This window comes from Ctenocephalides felis, unplaced genomic scaffold, assembly GCF_003426905.1.
Source record: "Ctenocephalides felis isolate EL2017-DRISC unplaced genomic scaffold, ASM342690v1 CF-g0.4_SCAFFOLD_03572, whole genome shotgun sequence".
NCBI lineage: Eukaryota > Metazoa > Arthropoda > Insecta > Siphonaptera > Pulicidae > Ctenocephalides > Ctenocephalides felis.
This window is the reverse complement of record NW_020539726.1, coordinates 24096022-24122759: the sequence shown is the minus strand read 5'-3', so window position 1 is coordinate 24122759 and position 26738 is coordinate 24096022. Positions and strand designations below refer to the sequence as shown.

At 29.7% G+C, this 26738-nt stretch overlaps 1 protein-coding gene across 5 annotated transcripts in view; it reads right to left on the bottom strand.

Annotated features, from left to right (window-relative positions):
- Window positions 1-15847, bottom strand: part of LOC113387746 (longitudinals lacking protein, isoforms A/B/D/L-like) — a 207223-nt gene extending 191376 nt beyond the window's left edge. For 4 of the 5 annotated variants that reach the window (XM_026625123.1, XM_026625121.1, XM_026625122.1 and 1 more), the window contains exons 1-5: window positions 15695-15846; window positions 14204-14628; window positions 13962-14127; window positions 13542-13886; window positions 13371-13466 (exon numbers count right to left, since the gene is read on the bottom strand). In XM_026625123.1, coding sequence (XP_026480908.1) covers window positions 13371-13466; window positions 13542-13886; window positions 13962-14127; window positions 14204-14620 — 1024 coding nt within the window. In that variant the 5' untranslated portion in view covers window positions 14621-14628; window positions 15695-15846. Of the gene's footprint in view, window positions 1-13370; window positions 13467-13541; window positions 13887-13961; window positions 14128-14203; window positions 14629-15694 lie in introns of all 5 variants that reach the window. The other variant, XM_026625119.1, reaches the window with a different exon arrangement.
- Window positions 15848-26738: the final 10891 nt, after the last annotated feature.

Sequence of the window (26738 nt, the reverse complement as noted above, 5' to 3'; positions counted from 1 at the left end):
AATGTATTCTGAGTGGATATAGATATTAATTTGGAAATATGAACAAACAACACTCTTTTTTGCACTATTTTATTAAATAATAATTTTCACAAACGTTTCGTGACTAGGTTTGTCTCATCATCAGTGTGTTATAATTTAAAATTTAAAATACGGAAATCTAAAGTAGCCTTATGTGTTTTCCGTTACACGTTGTTCGAAATACTGTCTTCTTGAAGCCACTTGAAAAATCCACTTGAAATCGAATAGAGAATTCGGACACCGACGATCGTTGGTGGGGCTGAAGACAGTATTTCGAACAACGTGTAACGGAAAACACATAATGCTAATTTAGGTTTCCATATTTTAAATTTCAAATTATAACACACTGATGAGACAAACCTAGTCTCGAAACGTTTGTGAAAATTATTATTTAATAAAATAGTGCAAAAAAGAGTGCTGTTTGTTCATATTTCCAAATTAATATATATATATATATATATATATATATATATATATATAAACAATAATAATAGCATTCAAAAATAGGGAAAAGCATAAGGGTAATGATACATATCGATCTATGAATTTAAGCCGAGCCAGAATATAGAAAAAATAATAAAAGTTAAAAAGCAATTATGAAAAATAATTTTTACTACGTAAAAATAATTATTACACATTGAAACAATTCACACAATTTCAAGAACTTCAATACAATTCATACATTCGATAAAAATTATTTTAAATCACTGTGTAATTATAAGCATCTTTATGTTGTATTTGTATATGTTTCCTCAAATTTCCTTTAAGTTTGCTTCGACGTGGACAATAAGGACACTGGAATTGTGGTTCGACTCCGCATTCGTTCTTCAAATGGCTCAGCATATTTGGCCTGTAGCGATAAGATTTTCCGCAACGAGGACATGGGTGCTCGCCAGGAGGATTGGGCCTGCTCAGTTTCTGCTTGAAATTTGAGTGATCAATTTTGTAGTGGGCCAGCACTGTCGATAACGCGGTAAATTTTCCAGCGGAAAAGAATTTTTAAAACCTGAAATTTGGATTACCTATTTGTCAATAACTGGAGGAAAAAATTGCACGGTAAAAATACAATTGGGTATTTAATGTTAATAATAGTAAGATATTAAATTTAGGCTTTGCTCGAACTAATTGAAGTGAAAAATAGATATACGGATATTTTAACGAAATATATTAAAACACACATCATAAATACAAAAGATAATAACATTAGTGTATAAGATAGTGTGATGCTTTAAAATTATCGCACTGCCATAACTTATATATATTAAATCCACAACTTAAAATTGCAATGAATAATTTGTGAAGTAAGTGGTTAATTGCAAATATTTAGACATAAATAAAATATAATTGTTGGATTAGTTTTATATTACTTTAAAAATTAGCATGAGTTCATAAGGCACTTCTTAAATATTCTACTTGTACTTTCTTTTACGTTCAGCTAAACAATGGTACAAATCACATCCACTATCATTATCATGATCTTTGGTCACCCTGCAATTGCAAAATGCCTACATCTTTGGTTACTAAAAATACATTAAACTTTATGACTAGTTAATAATATGCTAAAAAATATTTATTTACAATTATATAAATCTAGAATATTTTTACAATAAAAATCAGTAAGTAAAAAATACTTTAATATTTATAATTAAATTAGTTTAAATTTTCCTAGCTTATAGTGATGAATTTATATTAATGTTAAAAAATTGTCATGATTAAAAAGGAGCTATATATTAAATGACTATGTTTGTAAAAATGTTTAGTATAATACACATAAAATAAATCTACAATGGAATCTCACTAATTCGGCGCTATTAAAAACCAGGGTGAGCTGGTATACCGGAATGTTCGGATAACTGGACGATAATAAAACTATATAAACATTTATTGCACACCTATCTGATTGATATTAATACAATCAATCAATTATACTATAATGACAATAGTAATGGGTTCTACCTGCCCTAGAGCAGGTTCGTGGGCCATCTCGATTCAGGAAAGAATAGTGTGAGAGATTTTACATTGCCATTTCACACCGCAGTGCCCAATATGGGCTTATTTTCAATTAGAAACCTATTTTTGATCTATATTTTCAAGTGCAAATTGGCATCGCTTATTATCTGGTTGCCAGAGTGGGGGGGCTTGAACTCGCGACCTCGTCCACACGAGGTATACTATAATATATTCGAATTAATTTTTAAAATATGATATTTGAAATAGCGGGAAAAACTCTGCATAATAAACTAATATAATAATAGAATAAATATTAGGCTTCGGTGGCTGAGGAAGTCGAATTATTGGAGGTGTGGGTCTACCGAACTGCCGGATTAGCGAGATTTTACTGTATTTATTCTCAAGACATAATCTTGTCTTTGTGTATTAGTATTGAGAAAATGGCAGGAATGCATATATTAAAATCTACAAAAATTGTGGATATTGAAACCCAACATACCTACACTTAAGAGTTTCGCTTAAGCTTTATAAGTATTTTCGAACTTGCCGAACAATAAGCTATCATATACAAAATCATTTATTGAATGAATCATTGATAAACGCATAAATTTAAGCGTAATAACTTACCATGGCAAGTTGAATATTGTATAGTTTTCTTCGTTGTAATATTAATGGGTTGGTTCCCCCTGAGCCCAAACTGGCGAAAACTGATCAAAACTGATGGTTTCAACCGTTTGGATCAGTCTGCGAATGCGCATGACCTATATGACTTAGTATTCGCCAGTTTGGACAATTTGGCCTCGGAGGAAAGAACCCAACGGTTATATGGATATAAATTATCTTAAAAAAACTTTTGAAATACAAAACCATGTTCTTATCAACTTAGCTCAGCAATGCGGCTGTGTTTATGCCTAACGTGCTGCAGCAGGAGATCACTTCTGCGAGCCCTGTACTCGCAATGGGCGCAAGGAAATCGCTTCTCGACGCCGCATTCATGGCGAAGATGCCTCTTAAGGGTGGTTAGATATTGATATCGCTTTGAACATCGTGGACAACAAAAAGGTTTCTCTATTGAAGCATGCTGACCAGCCGCAGAATTGACAATGACACTGCCATTACGCAACGCCAAAGCCATCAAGTGCGAGATATTACCTGCAGGAAGCAGGATAAATATTGAATTAAGGTCTTTTTCAAGACTCTTGATGATGGCAAACCATATACCTTCACAGCATTACCAATGGGTTTTTTGGAATGATTTTGAGAAAAATGTGGTGGTGCGCAATTGCTCTTTGGTGATATTTACACATGTACAATGAATTATAAGATGCATATTCTGGTCATGCTTTTATTGACGCATAGTAACTTTAAACAAATAGTGAACTGTTTTAAAAATTATATATATATATATATATATATATATATATATATATATATATTAGGGTGGTCCTTAATATGGACATTTTCGAATTTCCTTGCTCCCAAGGGCTCAAATGGTTCCAAATTGATAAAAAACAATTCTCTGAAAGTTTTAGCTCTTAATATTGTCTTTCAGATTCAATTCAATCAATCAATCAAAGTTTTGTATGAAAATAGCACGAAAAAAATTTCAAAAATTTTGCAGAGCGTCGAATTTTCAACAAAAAATGACACGAATTTTGACTTTTAATTCATTTGTCGCTAAGTTATACCTAAAAAAAAATTTTGTTAATTTTCAAAAATTTTTCCATGCTATTTCCATACGAAGTTTGATTGAATTGCGCTCTATCTAAAAGTTCATATTACGAGCTAAAACTTTTAGAAAATTGCTTTTTATCAATTTGGAACCATTTGAGCTCTTGGGAACAAGGAATTTCGAAAATGTCCATATTGAGGACCACCCTAATATATATATATATATATATATATATATACACATATATATATATATTATTTTTATTGTATTATTATATATATAATCGGGCACTATATCAATAAATAAACAGAATTCCTTTAAAAATTTATTTCAAAATTCACGTTAAAACAGAAATCAATAATCCACGATATGAGGATGTGGTAATGCACTACACTATGTAATATTAACATTAAACTTGTAATCATAACTATGTTTGACAATTATACTAACACAAAATGATCACAAAGGAGTAAGTGTAAATATATGTGTTATCTGTAAACTTACAATCAAGTTAACAGATAATACATATATTGCACACTTACTCCTTTGCGATAATTTTATGTCAGTATAATTGTGAAACATTGTTGTAATTACAACAACTTTAAGTACAAGTTTATATTACATATTTCCGCTGAATGAAGGGCTAGGTCTATTACCGAAACGTATAGAATTTAAAATAAATGATTAAAAAAATGCATAACTTTTTAATTGTGTTATGCCCGATTTATTAGACTCTGTTAATACATATTTATTTATTTTTCATTTTCGTTTTTGTTGCAATAAAAAGTTCTTGAAAATTTTAAATGCGTTTATTTCTTAAAAACATGGGTCTGTTCTATTCACATGTGAAAATTCACATCTATTTACATTAGTATGTAATTCATTTGTATTAGTCTGAATACGTTTTGATACCGATATAAAACAGTTTTTTTTTTAAATAAATGTTTGCTTAAATAAAACCGCGTAATAAAATATTATAAAATTAAATACTAAAATATAAAAACAAAGATCTCGATTTAATGTTTTCAGTAAAATTGTCCTCCAAAACGTGAATAATCATGTGATACTTTCAAATGAGAAATCATGTTTTTCCTCCACTTGTATACGTTGCCACAAACTGGACATGGAAAGGCTCCGGGAGCAACAGAACGGTTCACGCCTTTCCTCTTTAATTGAAGAAAGTCTAGTACTGCTGGAGCATTCATGTATTTAGATACAACGATGTGACTAGAGTTTCCGCCTGAAAAGTGCACATGCTATAGCAGTTAATAATACGTCGACAGTAAATAATCTAAGATTTGATAAGATTTAAATAAACAATATATTTAAGAAAAGTAGAACAAGGTGGATTTATTATATAAAATGAATAAAATTGTGGAAAAATAACATTTCAGAAGTATGACAATATAATCAAACTGAAAGTAATGAAAATAAAAAATCCACCCAAGTAAAAAAAATTATATAAAAAATCCACCTTTTTCTACTTTTCTTAAATATATTATTTATTTAAATCTGATCAAAATCGTGTTTCTTGAAAGATGACCTGAAGATGGAACGTTTCCGAAACGTCGACAGTAAAAAATGTTTTTTTTTTAAAAAAAACTTGTTTATTTGTATTTTGGATTCTTTGTTCGAAACTCTACAAAATATTTATATTCCAAGACTACCATCTAATATATATATATATATATATATATATATATATATATATATATAAGATGGTAGATATAAGGGTGGTCCTTGATATGGAGCTTTCGAATTTCCTTGCTCCCAGGGGCTCTCTAATGCTTCTATGCGTGTGTGTGTGGATGTGCATATGTATATATGTACACACATACAATCAAAAAAAAAGTTGAAAAAGTAATATTTAAGAATTCATACGTTTATTAATTGAAAATTGTAATTGAATTGAATTGCAAAAAAAAGTAGGAGCATATTTTAATGGATTTGATTGTAAAAGAAAAAAAATAGTATTTTTTCAAATATATATGTTTACATAGAATTTAATTATTCATGAAATCAATTTAAGTAGAACGCTACAAAAGTATAATCTTATTAGCAGTATTATATTCTCTATTGCTCACCTATAAACTTAACATTTTAAGTTAGCAAATAAATGTAATTATAAACAAGAAACACACATTATATTATATTATATATACATAGAAATACACATATGCCCATTTATATAGTAGACTCTCGCTAATCTGACTATTAAAAACCGAAGGGTGTCGAAATACTAAATTATAGTGAAAGCCATAAATTTTAAAATATGATATTGAAAATAACGTTAACATTTCGAAAAAAAAATCAGAAAATTTGGTGGCGAAAGTGTCGGATTAGCGAGAGTGTACTGTATGTGTGTTTATATATATAAACGCACGTATGTGTTAGTTAATTCATCAACCACGTAATTGTAACTCATTTGTTTATAATTACAAAAAAATGCCATTAAAAATTTGTTTGCAACCTGGTTGCAGAAACAATAAATTACTTTTAATCACTTAAATGTGACTTGAACAAATTACTTCAGATATATATCTATATAGGGTAAGAACAAAAAAAAAAAGTGTTTGAATAATAATTTTATTATTAGATTACTCATTATATTTACACCCTCTTAGTAGAATACAAAAATATTAAAGACTAGAAAATAAATATTCGAAAATTCTTTTGTAAAATAAATTTGTTAATTATCACAAAAGTAAATTCTACAGAATGGCACTAGAATATGTTCAACACAAATGGTATCATTCTTTGGTACTATTTATATATAATTAATGTAATATACGTGCATACACTATTATTACATTTTAATATATATATATATATATATATATATATATATATATATATATATATACATCATAATCCAAATTTAAACCATGCGCATATACACATGTGTATTATTGTACATATGCATGTACATAAAATAATATATATATATATATATATATATATATATATATATATATAATATATATATATATACATATATTTATACACGCGTGGAGATGAGAGATGTATATATACTATATATCAATTTCTTTACTAATCTTTGGTTTCATAAAAATGTAATATCTATATAATATAAAATACTTTCCTAATAAAGGGTAAAAATAATTCAATTCTATTTATCTACTTTGTAATGCACACGAATTAAACGCATTATTGTATGAGATCAAATTCTGCAAAGATTTGAAACTTTTTTTAGGTTTAATACTAGTTGTAATGCACACATGTAAAACAAAGAATGGCTTCGTGAAAATATGCAAATTTATCTTGCCCAAAGCCAAGCAGACACAACCCACATCATGTGTTCAAAGATTAATTAATAAACTCATTTTACTAAAATGATTTTGAAATTTAAAAAATGAAATACATCAAAAATGTAATAAATTTGAATAAATACTTACCCCCATGGAATGTGCATGAGTAGAAGAACATCGCCAGAAATAAATTACACATGGTTTTGTTCTTATCTATTAAATTTGTAGTGTCATAAAAAAGCTATATAAAATCTATCAATTGAGGGACTAAAAGTTATTGTAGTTTGGCACAAACACTTATTTTGAAAGTGGTACATTATTGTTGTAAATGATAAAACAAAATTTAATGGAAACCTGTTTTGTTTTCTCTCCCTTCTAAATTATTGCATTAAATGTGATCCAAAAAAAAAAAAAAAAAAAAAAAAAAAAAAATATCGGTATTCAATTATTTAAAATTCATTTGTGCTGCTTCAGAGGGATGGCATGTATTATAATGCCTTTGCATATTGCAACTTTGCGAAAATCTTCTATTACAAATTGGGCACTCAAATTGAGCAGGTTTACCACACTCATATCTTACATGGCGTTTTAAATTGCCACTATGAAGATATAAACGACCACATCCCTCACAACGAAAATGATTGTCTAAACCTGAACCAAGAGTATTCATATTCTTCCTACCAGTTGAATAAGAATGTGGTCGAAGACCATTATTGATCCTTTGATGTATTTGATTGTTGTGCTTATAAGTTCCACATAAGGAACCTTTGAAGATATCTGAAATTAAATAACTAAGTTAATCGTTATCTTTGTTTCACAAAAATCTGGGTTGCTCTACACTTGCTTCTTGAAAACGTGCATCGAGCAAAATTTGGCACATTGACAACCAACCACAGTTCATATTTCAACCGTTGCGAAAAAAAAAAAGAAATGGCACTTTCAATTTGTAATTTCAATATTGTAATGAAAATGACTCACTCACATTTATTATAATATATTTCCGATTCAAACATCTTAATTTAAAAAATAGTTATACTATAAAAATATGGTTACAAATTTAAATAAAACTTTTTTGAACAATACTCAATATTGTTTGAATTATTGCAAAAGCAATTAAAGTTTGCCGACTAGATGTAAAAGACTAAAAAAAAAAAATTGGCACAGATATAAATGTAAGTTTTAATGCACAGCAATGTTATTCAAAGTTACTAAATCTAGTAGATTTTCTGAGAGCATCAATTACTGATATCCTTGAATATTTTATAAAAATAGGTTTTGGCATCTCGTTTCAGTATTGTCTAATTTGTCTAAGAAATACTTTTAAAGTGAACAATGCGCTCATGTTGTAATAAATTATCAGGCCTAGAAAACTTTCTACCGCAAGTTATGCATGAAAATTTGTTACGAGCATCACCACACTCATATGTGGTATGACGTTTTAGCAAAAATCGATTCTTATACGCCTTGCCACAAAGTGAGCAGTAATGAAGATCCACATCTAGTGAGCTTGAGGACTGCTGTAGTGATTCTGGGAGTGAAGAGTTTTGTAAATTGTAAGCCCCAGCACGAAGAAATACAAAATGCTGCTTGACTTGTGCAGACATCTTCTTGCCTATAAAATCGGTATTGAAATACGTTTTCAATCATCTAGTATACAACCCTGTGCCTTTATATTACATCAGAACAAAACACTATAAAATCACAACATTCATGCTCGGACTAATTAAAATGGTTGGGCTTTTCGTTCAAATTAAGAAAATTTAAAAATCGGCGTTGCTAGATGTTACATTTAAGTTAAGTACTTATGAAAATTATGAAAACTTTTTGATGATTTTTAGCAAAATCTGGGTCTAATAATAAAGTCTTATATTAATTGATTAAGATACGCCCAGTGTGCAATTGATGGAAAATTTTAACAAGAAAACTAATGGCGCTTATGAAACTGTAAAGTAATAAACTTAATGATAAATGAAAAAATATGTGAAATTAAATAACATTTATTGGCTTCAATGTTATAAAATTCTGATAGACAGCATTTATAATAATCGCGAAGTTGGATCCAGCCAGTTATAGAGTGACCAAGACATGAGTTCATCGAAGGGCAAAACACTGTAACAATAGAAAAAGAAACTTATTAATTAAAATATTTTTTTTTATCATTATATTGAGGTTATTTGGGATAAAAATTAATTTTAATAATTCAAGCAGTATTTACTTGGGATTTAAGTAAATTAATGAATGAACATATTCAATGAAATAAAAACAATTTGAAGAAAAAATATGAATATGGTAATGAACAATTATACTTACATTGAGGTTGAATCCAGATGAGAGTGCCAGGCAGCCGTTATTCTAGATAGCACCTTTAGCCAAGAGAGAAGTCCACATCATCCAGCAGTAGTTGGTCCATTAGCGCCATCATCGAAATTAAAGTCCCTCAACTCCTGTATAAGTATCTCCTGTGGCAGCATTAGTTTCTTGTCCATGCAAGGTGGTCCGGGGGCCTTCTTCATTCCACATCGCAGAGTCAAGATCCAAAAGTCCATGTCCATCCAGATGTAGTGGATATAGAAAGGATTAATGGATAGGAGAAAGGAATGCTTTTTTCCAGGAATATAGGAATATGCGCGCATTATTGGAGATGGTAGAGTAGTAGTAGATTGAATCAATCAATCCACGCAGTCGTCGTGAACGCACAGTATTAAAAACGACAAAAAAAAAAAATTGCTGCGCAGCAACCGTATTATTTTCGTTTAAAAAGCAGATAAACGCGATTATTATTAAAGCGACTGTACATGCTGTTTACAGCTGTTGTAAGAGATGTTTTATGTTATAGCAAATCGTTTAATAAAACCGCAACATTTTTATTTACACGATTGCAATTGTTCTATTATTCGCATGCGCAATGTTGATTAACATTTTTCACTGAATACATATCATACATATGTCAGAGCTATGCACTTATCACACACCCTGAAAAAAACATCGCGTACGTACACACATATATGTAATATGTAAAATTATATATATTTTATAAGAAAAAAAAAATGATCTATACAACGATACCATGTATAGATTTTATACACTCACCTGTGAAAACTTACCAAAGGTGAATTTATTTTGTTCTTCATTTCACAATACCTTACCGGGAATCACTACCGAAATGCACTAATACTGAATTACGTAATTCAATATTCAAAAGAATTGAAAAATATAAATAATGATTACCTTACCGAATAATATGCATAATAAAATTAAGTACAAGAAAAAAAAATAATTACCTTACCGAGTAATAAAAATAATTACCTTACCAAGTAACATGATAGAAATGATACCACAATATAATCATGATAGAAATCATTACCTTACCGAATGTAATCATAGAAATCATTACCTTACCGAACAGGATCATAGAAATCATTACCTTACCGAACAGGATCATAGAAATCATTACCTTACCGAACAGAATCAAAGAAATCATTACTTTACCGAACAGGATCATAGAAATCATTACCTTACCGAACAGGATCATAGAAATCATTACCTTACCGAACAGGACCATAGAAATCATTACCTTACCGAACAGGATCATAGAAATCATTACCTTACCGAACAGGATCAAGAAATCATTACCTTACCGAACAGGATCATAGAAATCATTACCTTACCGAACAGGATCATAGAAATCATTACCTTACCGAACAGGATCATAGAAATCATTACCTTACCGAACAGGATCATAGAAATGATTACCTTACCGAACAGGATCATAGAAATGATTACCTTACCGAACAGGATCATAGATATCATTACCTTACCAAATACAATCACAGAAAATATCTTACCAAGCAAACAAAAAGATTACCTTACCGAATAGCATAGATAGATTAATTAGATTAGTTTAAATTACCTTACCAAATAAAAAATTTGGCTTAGCAAAGAAATTATCTCACCAAGCATAAGGTAACAAAACATCACCTTATCAAGATAATATATAACAAATTATTACCTTACCGAAGACATTGTTACCTTACCATATAAAAAATGCTGCAATGAATGATCAATTTTTAAGGTATCGCTGGAAAGAAAAGTTATACTCACAATGTTTGCCAAAATGAGGCTGCCCAACTCCGACATCAATAGGTAGTGGCACATCACATCTTTGAAATTACCTTACCGTTAAAATACATTCTGTTATTACCTTAACAGAATATACTTCAAACAATTATTACCTTACCATCAAAAAAATATTACCTTACCGACAAAAAATTATATTAACTTACCAGGAGAATGTTATTTAGTTACCTTACCGTGAAAAAATATTTAGTTACCTTACCGTGAAAAAATATTTAGTTACCTTACCGTGAAAAAACATTTAGTTACCTTACCGTGAAAAAACATTTAGTTACCTTACCGTGAAAAAATATTTAGTTACCTTACCGTGAAAAAATATTTAGTTACCTTACCAGCAGGAAAATATTTTTTTTACCTTACCTTTAGCCAAAACATACATACCAAAAAAATCTTGATATAATTCTTGAAAACTGCTGCATTTGCAAATCTTACCATATAGATTTGAAAATACCTTACCAAAAAATAAAGTTACCTTACCGCATGTGTAAATAAATAAATTACCTTACCCATATGTGTAAAAAAAAAATATTACCTTACCCATATGTGTAAAAAAAAAATATTACCTTACCCATATGTGTAAAAAAATATTACCTTACCCATATGTGGAGAATACCTTACCAAAATATACCTACTCTGTCAATTTTCTCTTGACATATTCAGAAGCAACTTGTCATCTTGATTTCTTGATGCACTTTTAAATTCACTGATTAAAAAAAAGCGACCGGAGGTCTATCAAAACTACCTTCTATGTATACCAATGCAATTAAAACATCAGATTCCATATCATTAGATAGGTTTGATAAGCCCAAAACGAAACGCGAAAAAAATAAATGATAAAATATCAAATGAAGCACACATGCGCCGATAATAAGTGTGAAAAATAGTTTGTACAAATGATAGAAATGCCAACAACCCAGTTTTATAGATACATGTATATAGATAACAAATAAGACAAAAACAATATGAAACCAAAAGATCTATAATTTGGAAAAAACGACCTTGTAATTTCACATTGTTGAAATCTTTGTTCCCAAAAAATATATTTTGGTAACATAGATGATGACATGAAACATTGTGAAGACTTGATAAACTGTATTCGAATAAATTTTAGATTTTTTTTTCAATTCAAGTATAACTTGAATAAGAATAAAGTTAATTCATGAAGTTAAAACGAGTGTTGCGTGTTGCAGCAAATCATGAGCAAAATAATAAAAAGCAACTAAAAAATCAAAGCAAATGTCAGTCTCTGATATATATAAAAAAAATCAATTAAACGCAAGATATTTAAACGTATTGTTATAAAAGCTCAAACGCGGATCATTGCGTTTAATCGAATCCCTCTCCCCCTCCTACCTTGTAATCCATCGTTGAGCACAAAATGCGCCTTACTTTCAAAAGAATTGAAAAAATTATCAATTATCAGAGACTGTATTTAAAAAAAATTAAAATAAAAAAATAACGTTTGCATGCACTATACAGTTAAAAGATTTTTATCGAGTTTGACAAATAATAAAATTCTGTAATAAAATCCGTACTTGTAAAATATTTGCATTAAAAAATTGTTAATGTTTGAATTGCTGAATATAATTAACTAATTGAACACCATCGCGAGAATATAAATAAACATGCATTACTTTCACGAAAAGTTACAAAACATCTATCTATCCAGCGTTGGTAGATCTTCGACGAAAGCGATTCATGGAGGAGAAGGTTGTGTAATGATGAATTAATCACAGCAAATAAACTACAATAAATGTAAGTGATAGATATATGCAAGAATATTAATTTTATCATAGCTTAGAAGATTCAAAACAAAATCATGCATATATCCATCGCAAATGTGTAAGCATGAGTGTGATCAGAGACCGGCTTTACTTTGATCGCGAAATTTATCAGGTTCAACACAATGTTGATAGTCGAGAACTTTAATAGTTAAGAAGTACTGAACAGAAAAAAATATCAATCTACTAGGGCCATTTTTGTATTTAAGTTATACTAAATTAAAATTAAAATCAAAATTGTGTATCTTTTCCATATGGCCTGTGAAGTTTGATATTTGTATTTGAAAATATGTTTTTTATACTGCATTTAAATAAAAATATTTTATTTCAATTTCATTGAGACTAAACTTTCAAAGTTATGTTTTGATCAATATTATTTTAACTACAATTTCATTAATCTATATTTGACTATATTTTTAAAGTTATGCTTTGATCAATATTATCTGAAATATATATTCTAAAAATATTATGACTTGTAATTGTAATTCAGCATTTCTTCACTAGATGAAGGACTCGACCCAAAATAACTGAAACCCAAAATCTTACCTTGTGAGTCACGATGTCCTGCCGCTGCGTCCTGTGCTGCCATGAAAACTTCATCTTGCGTCCTATCACCGCCCATGTTATGCCATCCAGCAAAACCTGAAGAAAAAGAGCAAATATTGTATTGTATATTGTATGCAAACAAAAAATAAAATGTGATCAATGTCGACATACCTTGGCTGGATCCTTCACCACCATGACTAGGTCCGGCTTGTGATTGGTCCATATCATCCATTTCTTCGTCTTCAAGTGTTAGGTCTTCAACAGAGTCATTGCCTTCTTCGTCAACATATTCAGATTTGGGTTCAAGTATTAGTTCACTATGTTGTTCTGATTTTCGGATTTCTTTGATTTTAGGAACGTTTATTTTTTCAGAGGTTTTGGCAATGGCGGGAGACTGGAATGTATCAGAAGAGTTTTCAGTCCGGTCCGTTACGTTGGGTCGGTTGATTGAAGTTTGGGCAGAGAGGTGAGAAACAAATTCTGAGTGGGTACTTGAATTACTAAGTTCATGATTATCTGTAACATAACAAAAAACGTTAGTAACAATATAAATGTTATAATTCAATAATAACTATAAATAGTAATAATTACCAGGTAACACGGCAGACTCATCATTACTATGCCTTCTACTCCTCCTTCGTTTCCTAGAGGTTGGGCTAGAGGAGGTTTCCCTATCGGCAGGTGAGTTTTGATCCGCTATGTCGTCATCAGGCGGGGGAGGTTTGACTATTGGTTTACTAATAGTAGGACCAGAAGACTGCAAATAAAATCATATGTAAGTTATAAAATGTCAATATAAGAAATCAGATAGCGTTGCGGAAGAAATAAATTACCTTAGTTGAACTAGGAAGAGGTGGACTAGGTACACGTTCAGGCTGTTTCTTTTCATTTGTCCTACTATCTGAGAGGCCTTTAATTTGCAGCGTCTCCGCGGCTTTTAAAAGTGCTCCTAATTGATCTTGACTAATATTCACTTGGCCCCGATACATATAATCTATCATTGCCCTAAGTTCCTGATACTTAACATCCTTCAATATAAAAATAGGATGCTTGTCGTATTGAAGCCTTAACAGGGATTCAAAATATGGGCTACAGGCAGATAAAACTACTTTGTGCGCCCTCAGGTACTTTCCCTCAGCCGCTAATGTACAATCCACTAACGTTTCATTTTCTAATAAAGTGTCGAACTGAGATATCAGTGTCGACTGATGGTTGTTCCACTTTAAACAAAATTGTTGGTCATCCTCCATCTCGCGCACTGAAAAAAAGAAATAAAAATTTAATTATACATAATGAAAACCAATTAGTAAATGTTGCAACATAAGATAAGTGTTGGCCAACGGCGTACAAAATGGCCGACCACAACAAAACGCCTAATGCAAATAGACTAAGTGTACGTGTAAAAATTAAAACATCAAAATTAATTCAATCATTTAACTATAAAAATATAAAACGAAAGTAGATTTCCGATATGCTTTAATTAAAAACAGGCTTGGCATAGTTTCTGAAAATGAAGCCATAATGGCCGCCGACCGCTCCATGTCGACCGAACAATTTCATCATATCTAATATATACAGTGAAGGAATAAAATGATAAATAATGTTACTTACAATTTCTATTAAGTACTATCACAGTCTTTTTAAAACACTTTAAATTAAATACGAAAGAAACACTAATTATTTTCACATTTTACTTGAGGACTACTCCTCCGTGTTAAACAGTCGAGCTAAAATGGAGTGAATGTGATCGGCCAACACGGCTTGGGCTGTGACCGGAAACGCAAAGCATTCGGGGAAAATATAGCTTGTCCTTGTCTCACTCATAGCAAAAGTAGCGTAGGACAAGGATCGGAAACTACGGCGCGCGCATCCAACTTGTTGCTAAGAACAAGCTAGGAATTGATGCTATCTCCTTCTAGCACTCGCGACGAAAAACACAAGGCATTTTGGGTAATAATGGATTATTGATTATAAGACATTAAAAAAATAATAAAAGAATATGTCATTAAACAATATGAAAAATTTAAAAATAGATAAATCGTTTGTAGTTAACTAATTGAGCGAAGCTAGATACGAAAACATGCGACTACCGAATAAATGCGTATATAGCGCATAAGAAGCCGACTTCTAACAAATTACAATAAAATAACTTTAAAACAACAATGCGGACGCCATATATTATTGATGGCTATAGAACTATGATATGGAACCGTATATATAATGCAAAATAACACGATCATGTTTTTCGAATTAGGTCATGACGCCTTAAATACAGATAATACGCACTATATTCAAATAAACTAATATTATTTCATGTTACTCACCTCTTTCGTCACAGTCTTCATAAAATATCACAATAGAATTATAAACTAGTTAATAATAAACTAAAATATTTTTCACTAGCGTGTGCACGCTCCGCGCTTATGTTTATCGTCGTTGTTTCTGAAGCCAGCTCGGATAGCTTCAACGAGCCAAACCGAAGCGGCGCAGTAGACGAGTTTTGGTTTGTGCGCAGCTTGCAACTACGCAGTAGGGGAAATTACGGTCATAGTACAGTCGAAATAAAAGCAAAATAAATGAAAAATCTCCCGTATATTATTATGCCGTACTGTAAAAACAAATTTTAATATTAGTTAATAAAAGTTTATTGCAAGTTTATGGTAGCAATGGTTTTTCGCAGCCATTAACCTATCTATTATAATTTATTATCTCAATATTATTATTAAAGAAAATAAATAGTATAGTTGATTCTTGCATACCAAAAAATTGTCATTTAGCTTCTGGTAATTTGCGAATTCATGGGGGTTGGGTGGAACACATTATGTGTTTGATTATTTATGTCAATTCAATCAATTATTTATGTGTCTTATTAATTATATTATGTGTCTTATTAATGCATTTTACCTAAAGTTTTGTTCAAAAGACATTCTGAAAAATAAAAAAATAAAACGATTTATTTGTGATTCATAAGGATGCTTTGCTAGAGTATGCACCCTCTCTCAGCTTATTGATTGATTTGCAGTTGATATAAGATTTTTGATAATTATTGATTTAAGAAAAAATGTTTAATTTTTTTTTCTTGGTACTTAGTACTATATACAATGTCTGTAATTATTTTTTTAAATAGTTACCATATGAAAAACTATTATCTTTAGTATTATTTAAAGAAGGAAATGCACTATCTCAGCTTATTCAACGATTTGCAGTTGATAAAAGATTTTCATTAATATTTATTTATGAAAAACTATTTAAATCTTTGTTTTTTGTAATTTAGATTTCAAAACATTATTGAACATTGTTTGCACAATAGGAAATAATTTGAAATAATTCCTATCTAAAATATTTTTATTTTTTAGCATTGTTTAAGAATCAACGCCATGCTTGCGTTGATTGCAATAACTGATTAATAAAAAAATAAATTGAAGTAATAAATTCGATAGATTTTATAACTTGAAGCAATAAAGTGTCAAAATTAATATGACATAATATATAGTTGATTTATTTCATATAATATTTTTGATTTTGAAATGTGTACTATAAAATCTTTAGGACATCAAGCAAAAACTTGTAGAAGTTCATGAAATCTTTATTAAACAGCCACACGTTTCGACATATTATCTGATGTCATCTTCAGTGGAATTTAAAATTGGTTGCTTCCAAATACTCTAATTTTTCACAAAAATCTAAAATATATTTATAATTTCAAATCTTGTCATTTAAATTAAGAATTAATTTTAATTTTTGTCCTGAAGATTTTGTCACTCCTATATTGATGTTTGTAATACATAATTCTTTATATCAAGGTGTGTGTGTGTGAAAATGAAGTGATCTATTGCTTGGATGAGTCTCATAATAATGTAATTATTTATTTTATTTATTTATTTTAAATATATAGCCCACAGATTTCTTCCAAGGGGACTCAAAAATACATTTATTTTACATAATGAATAACAATTGAAATATATACAAAATTACAATATATAGTTATTAACATAAAATACTTAACATAAAATTACATATAATGCAGAATGTAACAATATTATTTATAAACAGAATAAGATAAAATAATGAGTTATTTGAAAAGAAAATAAAAAGGTTAACTTGTGCAGATGAAGATTATTTGACTAGGTGAAGTGTTGTGAATATCTATTTCATTATTAATTAAGTTAAAGTTAGAGGACATAAGTAGAATAGGCAAATTTAAGAGAAAATTAGATTTAGGAGTAGGGTAATTGAAAAATAATAATAACATAATCATAAATATAATATAATTATGTTATATTTTTATATAGATAAAATATATTTATGTTATATTATCTTAAATAACATGTAAACTAACAATAAAACTGAAAAAAATAATGTATTTTAAAATGATCATTGATTATGTTATCTCTATAATTTTCTTCAGACTTTAAAATTATGTATTTAGAAATCAGGCGAAACGTGTGGCCGTTATTTGAAATGGCCAAAAAATTAAATTTGGCCAAATTTTGAAATTGGTGCCATCAAATTGCTATTGAAATTCATTGCAATTTACATAATATTTTCTAGTGCCAATATGGCTGATGATGAAGAATCATGAAATGGCCGATTCCTGGAACATCGGCCGTCAGGCCAAAGCAGCGCACAAACCAGGCTAGTCTGTTCAGCTAAAAATGAAGTTTCGTTTGAACCGGGTATATGCGGGGACAGACGGACGAACATGCTGGCAACGGTTCAATACCGCCGGACCCTGTACGAGGCTCGGCGGCTCGGCGGCTCGGCTCAAAACCCAACTCAACGGCGCACATCTGCCGCCATTTGCCGCCGCTTTCTGGACTACAGAGTTATACTAGTTCGTATGTATTTGTACGTACTGAACATAATGTAAAGCTACCCATCCACTAGGCAACCAGGCAACCGAGCAATTTATGACCAAATGACCAATAAATGTCAAGTTGTATAAATTTTCGGTGTCTCGGGCGATCGAACAAAATTTCATTCATATTTCTTGAACATTAGAGATAAAAGTATGTATATTTCGAACGTGAAATGAGATAAAATCGACTTCTGCTGCAAATTTTAGTTCGTTTTCATTTTGTTTAAACATTTATTTTTTATATAAAATTCATATTAAACTTATTCATATTAAATTAATGTTGTACATTTGCAATAGATGAATTTGGAATGAATTTTGTCGCAAATATATAGCTCAAAATATTGTTCAAACGTAGACCAATAGCCTTTATAACCAATTATTCACGATTTACTGAATATTAATAGTTAATATTAGAACCTAATTTTAACCTGAAACATGGCCTTTATCTTGGAATATACGTCTACATTTACAATAATGCAGATACGAGAAAGGGTCGTGCAATGTGAATTTCATAAGTGAAATTAAATTCCAATCCAATGACTCATATTTTTTGAGGTGCAATAAAAACGGACAATTTTTAAAACAAATTCAATATTATATTTATTTTTGAAGGAAAAAACACAATTTAAAAACCAATTTTTGATTCACATGAATAAAATGTGGAAAACTTTATGTATGTATTTTCCCTGTATAATCAATTTTTTGTAGTATATATAAAAGTTTTTTAATAGATAATGATACATTGCATTACCGTTCTTACTATATTCATTTCTAAGATTTTATTTATAATATATTATAAATATATATTATAATAAATTGAGTAAAAAACATTTTTTATTATGTTTTATTTTTCAATTCTTGACTGTATAATAAATTGAATAAAAGCAAGGATGTTATCTGAAACGCATGGATTTCTAATAATTTTCAAATATAAATAAATATTAAATATTATGCACAAATAAATATAGAATTTCACCTACATATTTTTACCTACGTGATTTTGAAAATATATTTTTGTATTTTATGAAAAAAGGTTTAGTTTCGACTCATAAAATTGGCAAAATATACAGGTAAAATCTGGTTGCTCCGATGTCCGCCAGAACTGCGAACATCATTTTAGTCGCTTGAACTATTAATTTTCATCATTTTACTACGGATCTTCATAAAAATCTTTAAGCCGGGCGCTAATGATTCTTTTGTACTGTTAATTTTTTTTATAATGCTTGTTGAAACATATAATAGGCGATGTCTTGCGAATTCGAAAATATTGCTCATGGCATCATGTTTCATCTCTATTTTGTATCTGCCTCTTGCTCATTCCATAATAAACTTGCTAGTGGATGGGTACCTTAAGACTCGGCTTTTTATCTGAACATTGAAAAATAAAGGCAAAGCCAGCGTACGAATGCTGACGCGTCACCGGGTTTAACAAATTCGTTAGTTTGGTATTGTTGAGCCGGAATATGTATGTTTGCCTACTCGAATGAGAAAATGTTCAGCTTGCAATGTATTTCTTATATTCTTAATACAACGTAGGTTCAACCAAACCTCGTTTTTAACAATTGTAGCACGTCACCTTGAACGGCCATTTTAGCGATTGGTATAAAGCAACATAAGTCAACTGTTGTATATGCTCTCTATACGGACAAGTTGTAAATATTACAGTTAAATGCTACATTCTCGTTCGTTACCTTATTTAGTAGAGCGAATATATATGTCTAATGCATGAAATTTTTAATATATATTTGGCCTTTATCATTTGCTAGTCCATGTAATAATGTGCTGATTTAAATTTAAGTTTAGGAAATTGCTTGAATTGATTTGTAGATGTACAATTTATTACTAGAATATTTTTTAATGTAAGTATTGTAATAAAAACAGCTATTTATTTGCTGTTTATTAATTGATCTGCTAATAAAAATTGGATTGCATTCAAAACTAGTGGAGTGTATGGCATTGTGCCTTAAGGCAAATTGCTGGAACTTCCCGTACCGTAACGAAATGTTCGAGGAATACTGAATAATGAATGTTTTTTAGATCATTCAAATCGAATACTCCGTTCTCTCAAAAACTCGATTTCTATTTTCTGCGCTCTTTGCTCCGTATCTCCGAAACGGCTGGACCTGCCTCTGCCAAAAACTAATCAGCACTTCTCCCTATCAATAGGAATCGAATGTTTTTTGAACCATTCAAATCGGTTGATCCGTGCGCCCGAAAACGTGACTGGAAATTTGTATCCATACACACACATACACATCCATTTTTTCTGAGGTATGCCAAAATGATCAGAAACCTTCAAAACGTCGAGAAATGTAAAAATTTTCAATTTCGATTTTCGGCCCATTACAGTAACTTACCGTACGGGAAGTTAATAAAAACTATAATTAATTTCACTCAATCAAAATAAAGACATGATGTTTAGAATTTGATAATGAGGTAAGTATCACAAGAAGGTTAAGCCGAAAGATTTTATATTTCCTGCAAATGTAGCATTTTATCCTGTAACGAATCTAATATAAGCATGAAGATTTCTGAATTATTCTCTATAATATATGTATGTCTAAAAAAAAAAAAAAATTACATAAAAACTAGTGGTGCATGGCATCGTGCCTTAAGGCAAATTTCTGGACTTCCCGTAGCAAAAATATTTTTTTTATAAAAGACTACATTTTTTTTTGAAAAAATTAGATTACTAATAATTTTTTTTGAAAAAAAATTACTTTTTTGAAAAAACAACTGAAGAAAAATGTTGTCTTTATTTGAAATATTTTGGAAATTTTGAACTTTATTTCAAAGCAACCGTACTCATTTTGCTGCTTAGAGACGAAATGTCGAAGCGCGTAAGCGCCCCTTCGCCGTCTAACGGACAAACAATGTTACGGAACCCTTTGAAATGTAAACAATTTATACGTATTATTAAAATACCCATAAAATATCTGATAATTTGATGTCAAATGATCATCTTTGAACGCTAAATGGCATTATTTTTACTTTTTTTACTAGACCTCCGAAACTGCTAGACCTGCCTTTCCAAAAATTTAATCAGTTCTTTATCTTGTCAATACAAGTATTTTTTTTTGAATTATTAAAATCGGACCTGCCTTTGCCAAAATGTAATCAGCACGTCTCCTTATCAATAGGAATCGAATGTTTTTTGAAAAATTGAAATCGGTTGAACTGTGTTCCCGAAATCGTCGACGAAAATTTGTATCCGCACACACACACACATACATCCATTTTTTCTAAGGTATGCCAAAATGTTCAAAAACCTCTGAAACGTAAAGATATATTAAAATTTTTATTTTTAATTTTTTTGCAATTACTGTAACTTACCCATAGATAAACAAGTATAAACTTACCCTACGGGAAGCTAATTTGGTAAGGAAAGTGATTGAAGTATTTTAATATTAATTAATTTATTTTTATATTATTTAGTATCTCAATGCAAGTGTCAATAATTATTAAGAACATTTTATGTATATTCAACTTAATAATTAATAATTTAAATATACAATATATTATATTCATATTATGTAATAAATTCATTATGATGTAATAAATAAAATAATATAATAAAAGTAATATATTATATTAAAATAAATAAAATTTTTTTAACTACCCCATTTCTCAAAGGTGTTCTATCTTTTCTAGATACTTTGCACGCATTTTAAAGTTAAAGGAAAAGAATAATTTTGTTTATCCAGTTTTGATTTAGGAAGTGTGATTATCTCAGAATGCATAATGAATGTTGTAATGTCAGTAAGAATTTATAACGGTTTTATCAACAATCATGAAAGATAGAGTGGACTATCATATAGCTCAACATTCTGAAATACATATTTATTAAGTAATGAACATTGAAAACCTATGCATAAAATTTGTATTAAATGAAATATATATTAATTTTTTGTTTGTTTATTTTATTTGTCTTGTGACATTTGACAGCATCGTTTAAGAAAAAAATAATTGATCGATATCAATGGGAAATCATCCTCATTCCTTATAATACAGTGTTGTTTTGTGGTAGATTATAGTAATCGCAAGAAAAATATATATATATATCTTTATGTTTCAAAGGTTTCTGAACATTTTGGCATACCTTAAATAAAATTGATGTATGTATGTTTGTGTACAAATTTTCGTCGACGATTTCGAGGACGGGATTAACCTAAGATTTAAAAACATTCGATTCCTATTGATGGGGAGACGTGCTGATTGGTTTTTGGCAATGGCAAGTCCAATCGTTGCAAAAAGGGCCAAAACTAGGCATTCAGTTCTTGAGAGAACGAAGCATCCAATTTAAATGATTCAAAAAGCATTTTAGATGTATTGAACATATGAAGAACTAATCACTTTTTGGGAAAGCAGATCCAGCGGTTTCGGAGATCCAATAAAAAAGTAAAAATACATCATTTGACGGTCAAAAATCATTAGATATAAACATCAAATTATCATATATCTTATAGAGATTTTTATAATTAGTACAAATTTTGTTTAAAAAAAATCAAAAATCAAAATAAAAAAAACAATTTTTTTTGAAGCAAGTCAATTATTATCAAATATTTCAAAATATGAATTTCTTCGAAATTTTCAAAAAATGTTAAAGCTTTAAATTTTAATTTTTAGTACAAAAAATTGCAGCACGATGGACCACTATTTTACTATTAAGATCAAACTTGATTTCCTTTGAAAGCGTGTGGATATCAAATAAACTTGCAAAAATTTCTTCAATAAATAGAACTTAGCTCATATAATGAAATATATATTCGGAGGTTGCATATTCCCTGCAGTGGTTTAATGGCGACGCAGACAGTTTTTTGCTACGCTTGGTTTGGTCATAGCAAGAAACGGTTAAAATAATATTTCCCCTCCATAAAATTTGTTCCAACGGAAAATCAATAGAGCTCTTCAGTAATGCGATTTAAGCAGGGGCAATTTATAAAAATGCGCACAAAACATTGCGAATAATGCGATAGCTATATTTGCTGGAGTATTTATAAAATATTCCCGAAGAAAATCGATCGAATTTTTTGATATGTGTTTATAAATATTCTAGAACGTTTTTCTTCTTCATGTTTTATTTACACATTCTTGATATCATATCGATGCAACAAATGCCGATACAGTGCAAGAAAAGGCCCATAGTATTTTGTAATGCATATATTTATGTCAACATACAGTAACAGCTCGCTTACGGGGTAGTCTGCTTTAGAGGCTTAAAAAAATCGATTTTTTATTGTAAAAATGTCTTCCAAAACTATCCAAGAATATATCCTTAAAGTTTCAGAAGCAAATTCAAATTATTTTCGGAATTACAGAAGAAATAGTGAGCAAGCGTCGAGCATGTTTACAAGGGGAACGAAAACTTCGACCCGCGAATTCCCTTCTCTTCCTAATTGGCGAGAAAGATAGAACAAAAATTAAATGTCCTATCGAAACGAGACAAAATTCATTGTATTAAGGAATAAATTCTATTCTAGTTGAATCTGAAAAAAGTTATAATTAACCCACTTTTTAAGCAATCAAAAGTGAAATTTTGTATCAAAAAACATGTTTTTTATTTCCAGCTGCGGAAATTTGGTCAATTTCTCACTTTTTTCTGGATTTTTTAGGTACAACTAAAACCTACTATTGAATATACTATTGAAAATATATATTTGTTTTAATTTTTTTATTTTAAATGGAAATTGTGACCTGCATCTTTCCCGCCAAATGACACCTGCACGCTCGTAGCGCAACGGCAAAATGCTTATACCCGACATAATTATCATATATCTCAATGAAAAAAAATTGAGAAGAATGTTGAAATATGTAACAATAAAACCTGAAAGTTTCGTCAGAATTAAACATTTATTTCCTTCTCTAAAAATTCTTAAAAAAACGATTTTTTTTGAAACGTAACCCTAAACGCGAGTTACGTTCCATCATAGTAGAGCCAAGCCTAATGCAGAACAGCACTATCAACATGTAAATAACGGGGTTTAGGAAAACATTTTTTTTGTCTTTTTTATTATCTGTACCTATTTCATATAGAACACCAGCAAAGTTTTGATAGTTCATACTTAGAATGTCTAAATCGAATGCCAATCTAGTGATTGGACTCCAGGAAAGCATAAATGGAAAATTATATATGCATTAAACTTAATAACTCAGTTCATTTTGACTAAATATAAAGCCAAAGATCTATATCATACAAAAATAAAATATTAACGAATATATTTATAAAAACCAATACAATTTTAATTCGGCAGGATTTTTCAGTCTATTGAATTTATATTTTTTTTGCCATTTTGTCAAAAGAGCATCTACTATAATACCTGGACTTGCTTTTGAAATTTATCAACTTTCCGTAGGGTAAGTTATAGTAATGGGACAAAAATCGAAAATGAAATTTTTTCTGAACATTTTGGCATACCTCATATCAGAAAAAATTGATGTGTGAGTGTGTTTTGTGTATCCGCATTCGGTTTCGTTCACGTTTTCGGGCGCACGGATCAACCGATTTGAATGGTTCAAAAAACATTCAATTCCTATTGATAGGGAGATGTGCAGATTAGTTTTTGGCAAAGGCAGGTCTAGCCGTTAAGGAGATACGGTGTAAAGAGTGCAGAAAATAGAAATTGAGTTTTTGAGAGAACAGAGTATCCAATTTGAATGATCCAAAAAACATTAAATTTGTAATGATTGGGAGAAGTGGTGATTGGTTTTTCGCAAAGACAGGTCTAGCCATTTCGAAGATACAAAACTAAATGTGCTAAAAATTGCAGTTTTTGAGAGAACTAAGCATTCGATTTTAATGATTTAAAAAACTTTCTGCTTGTGTTCACAAAATAATTGCTTTTGAGAAATAAAAAAAATCAATATTTTTTTCCAAAGAAAAAATTTTTTTGTATATCGAAAATAATTCAGATTTTAAATTTAATTCTGACTAAAGATCTAGAGCTCACTTATATACTCGAACATTTCGTTTCGTTTTAATTTTTGGTTATCAACAAATTGGTTCATAATTTTAGTCATACTGGTCGCAGATCTATTTATGAACACAATTTAAATTTCCTTTTGCTCTTTTTTGAATTCACTACTATCAATATTTTTATTTTCTTCTTGATGAGTTAATAGCCTAAGATCGTCATTAGAAATAGGTGTTAACTGCTGTTTCTAGAACTATTTCTTCGACCATTTCCACATCTACCTCATCTAAACAGTTTATTCCATTGTTACTTCCAAAATTTTACTATTAGTTAAAGAACCCTTGGGATGAAATAAAAGAGCGCTGAAGTGAATATAAACGGCCTGAAATAAAAGAGCGTTAAACAAAGCAACGTTAAGGAGGATTTACTGTATACATATGTATACATATTTATATACGAATATAATAGTAATGAAAAATTTGGGACAATATAGTTCATATCTTGATTTATATTACCTGTGTGTGCTAAATGTATATTATTGTATATAGTTTTATGGATTCTTATCGCATTATCTTAATATATTATAATTGATTTTAGAATGAATCATTATCTTGGCCTTTTCTCGCAGCAGAAAAACCTGACAACGCTGATTTTATATTTTTCAATTCAGCCAATCAGTTTCCGCACGGTCAAATGCGCAGACGACTTGACAACATAAAAATTGCTCAAAACAAAATATCAGACAAACTGAGAGTCGCGTAAAATAAAAAACGATAAACGATAATTGATAACACATGATAAAATTTCTTAATTTTAATTATAAATCTTCAAATTAAGTCGATAAATTTATTAAGAAGTTATAAACTGAACGAATAATCGGGTTAAAAGGTGAGCTTTTATACGCTTATTATCAATATTTTTTGTGTATTTATTTTAATGTATATTCTGTATTGACATTTACGTATGACAAATGAAAATTATCGACGTCTAAAATTTTTGTCGTACTGAATTTTTAAGGAATTATTTTATTTCCTTTTGGTATTATGGTAGAGATGAAAACACATTCAAAATTTATTTGATTTCGTTAAAAATTAATAATGTAATTCGTATACATACATACATATGATATATATATGTTATTCTCAGTACATTTTATCTAATTTTTGTCGGAGATTTTATAAACAATATTTTATATAAAATACTTTTTTCGCTAAATATTTTTTGGATGCAATGTTTCATATATGTTTTAATTGGGAAAATTAAGAGTATTTTTTGTTTCCATTATTTAAATACAGTTTCAGAATGATAAACAAAATGTTGAAAATATGGTATAGGGTAGTGCGGGGCTGAAAGGTCCGCGGGTAAAAAAGTATCAAGATGTCTCTAAAAAAGCGGTACAATTGGGTGCAAAGAACCAACTGAACCTTTACCCTGCCAAAGTTGTAAACAATAAAAAATAGTAAATAAAAAAGTTAATCAATTAAAAAAATAATTTCACAAATTAAATTATTAGTTATTCTAACTCTGGTGATGAATATTTTTGACGAAATTTCTGACCATTTCAAGTTTATATTCGTTGTAAGCTTCGTAAAAAATGTG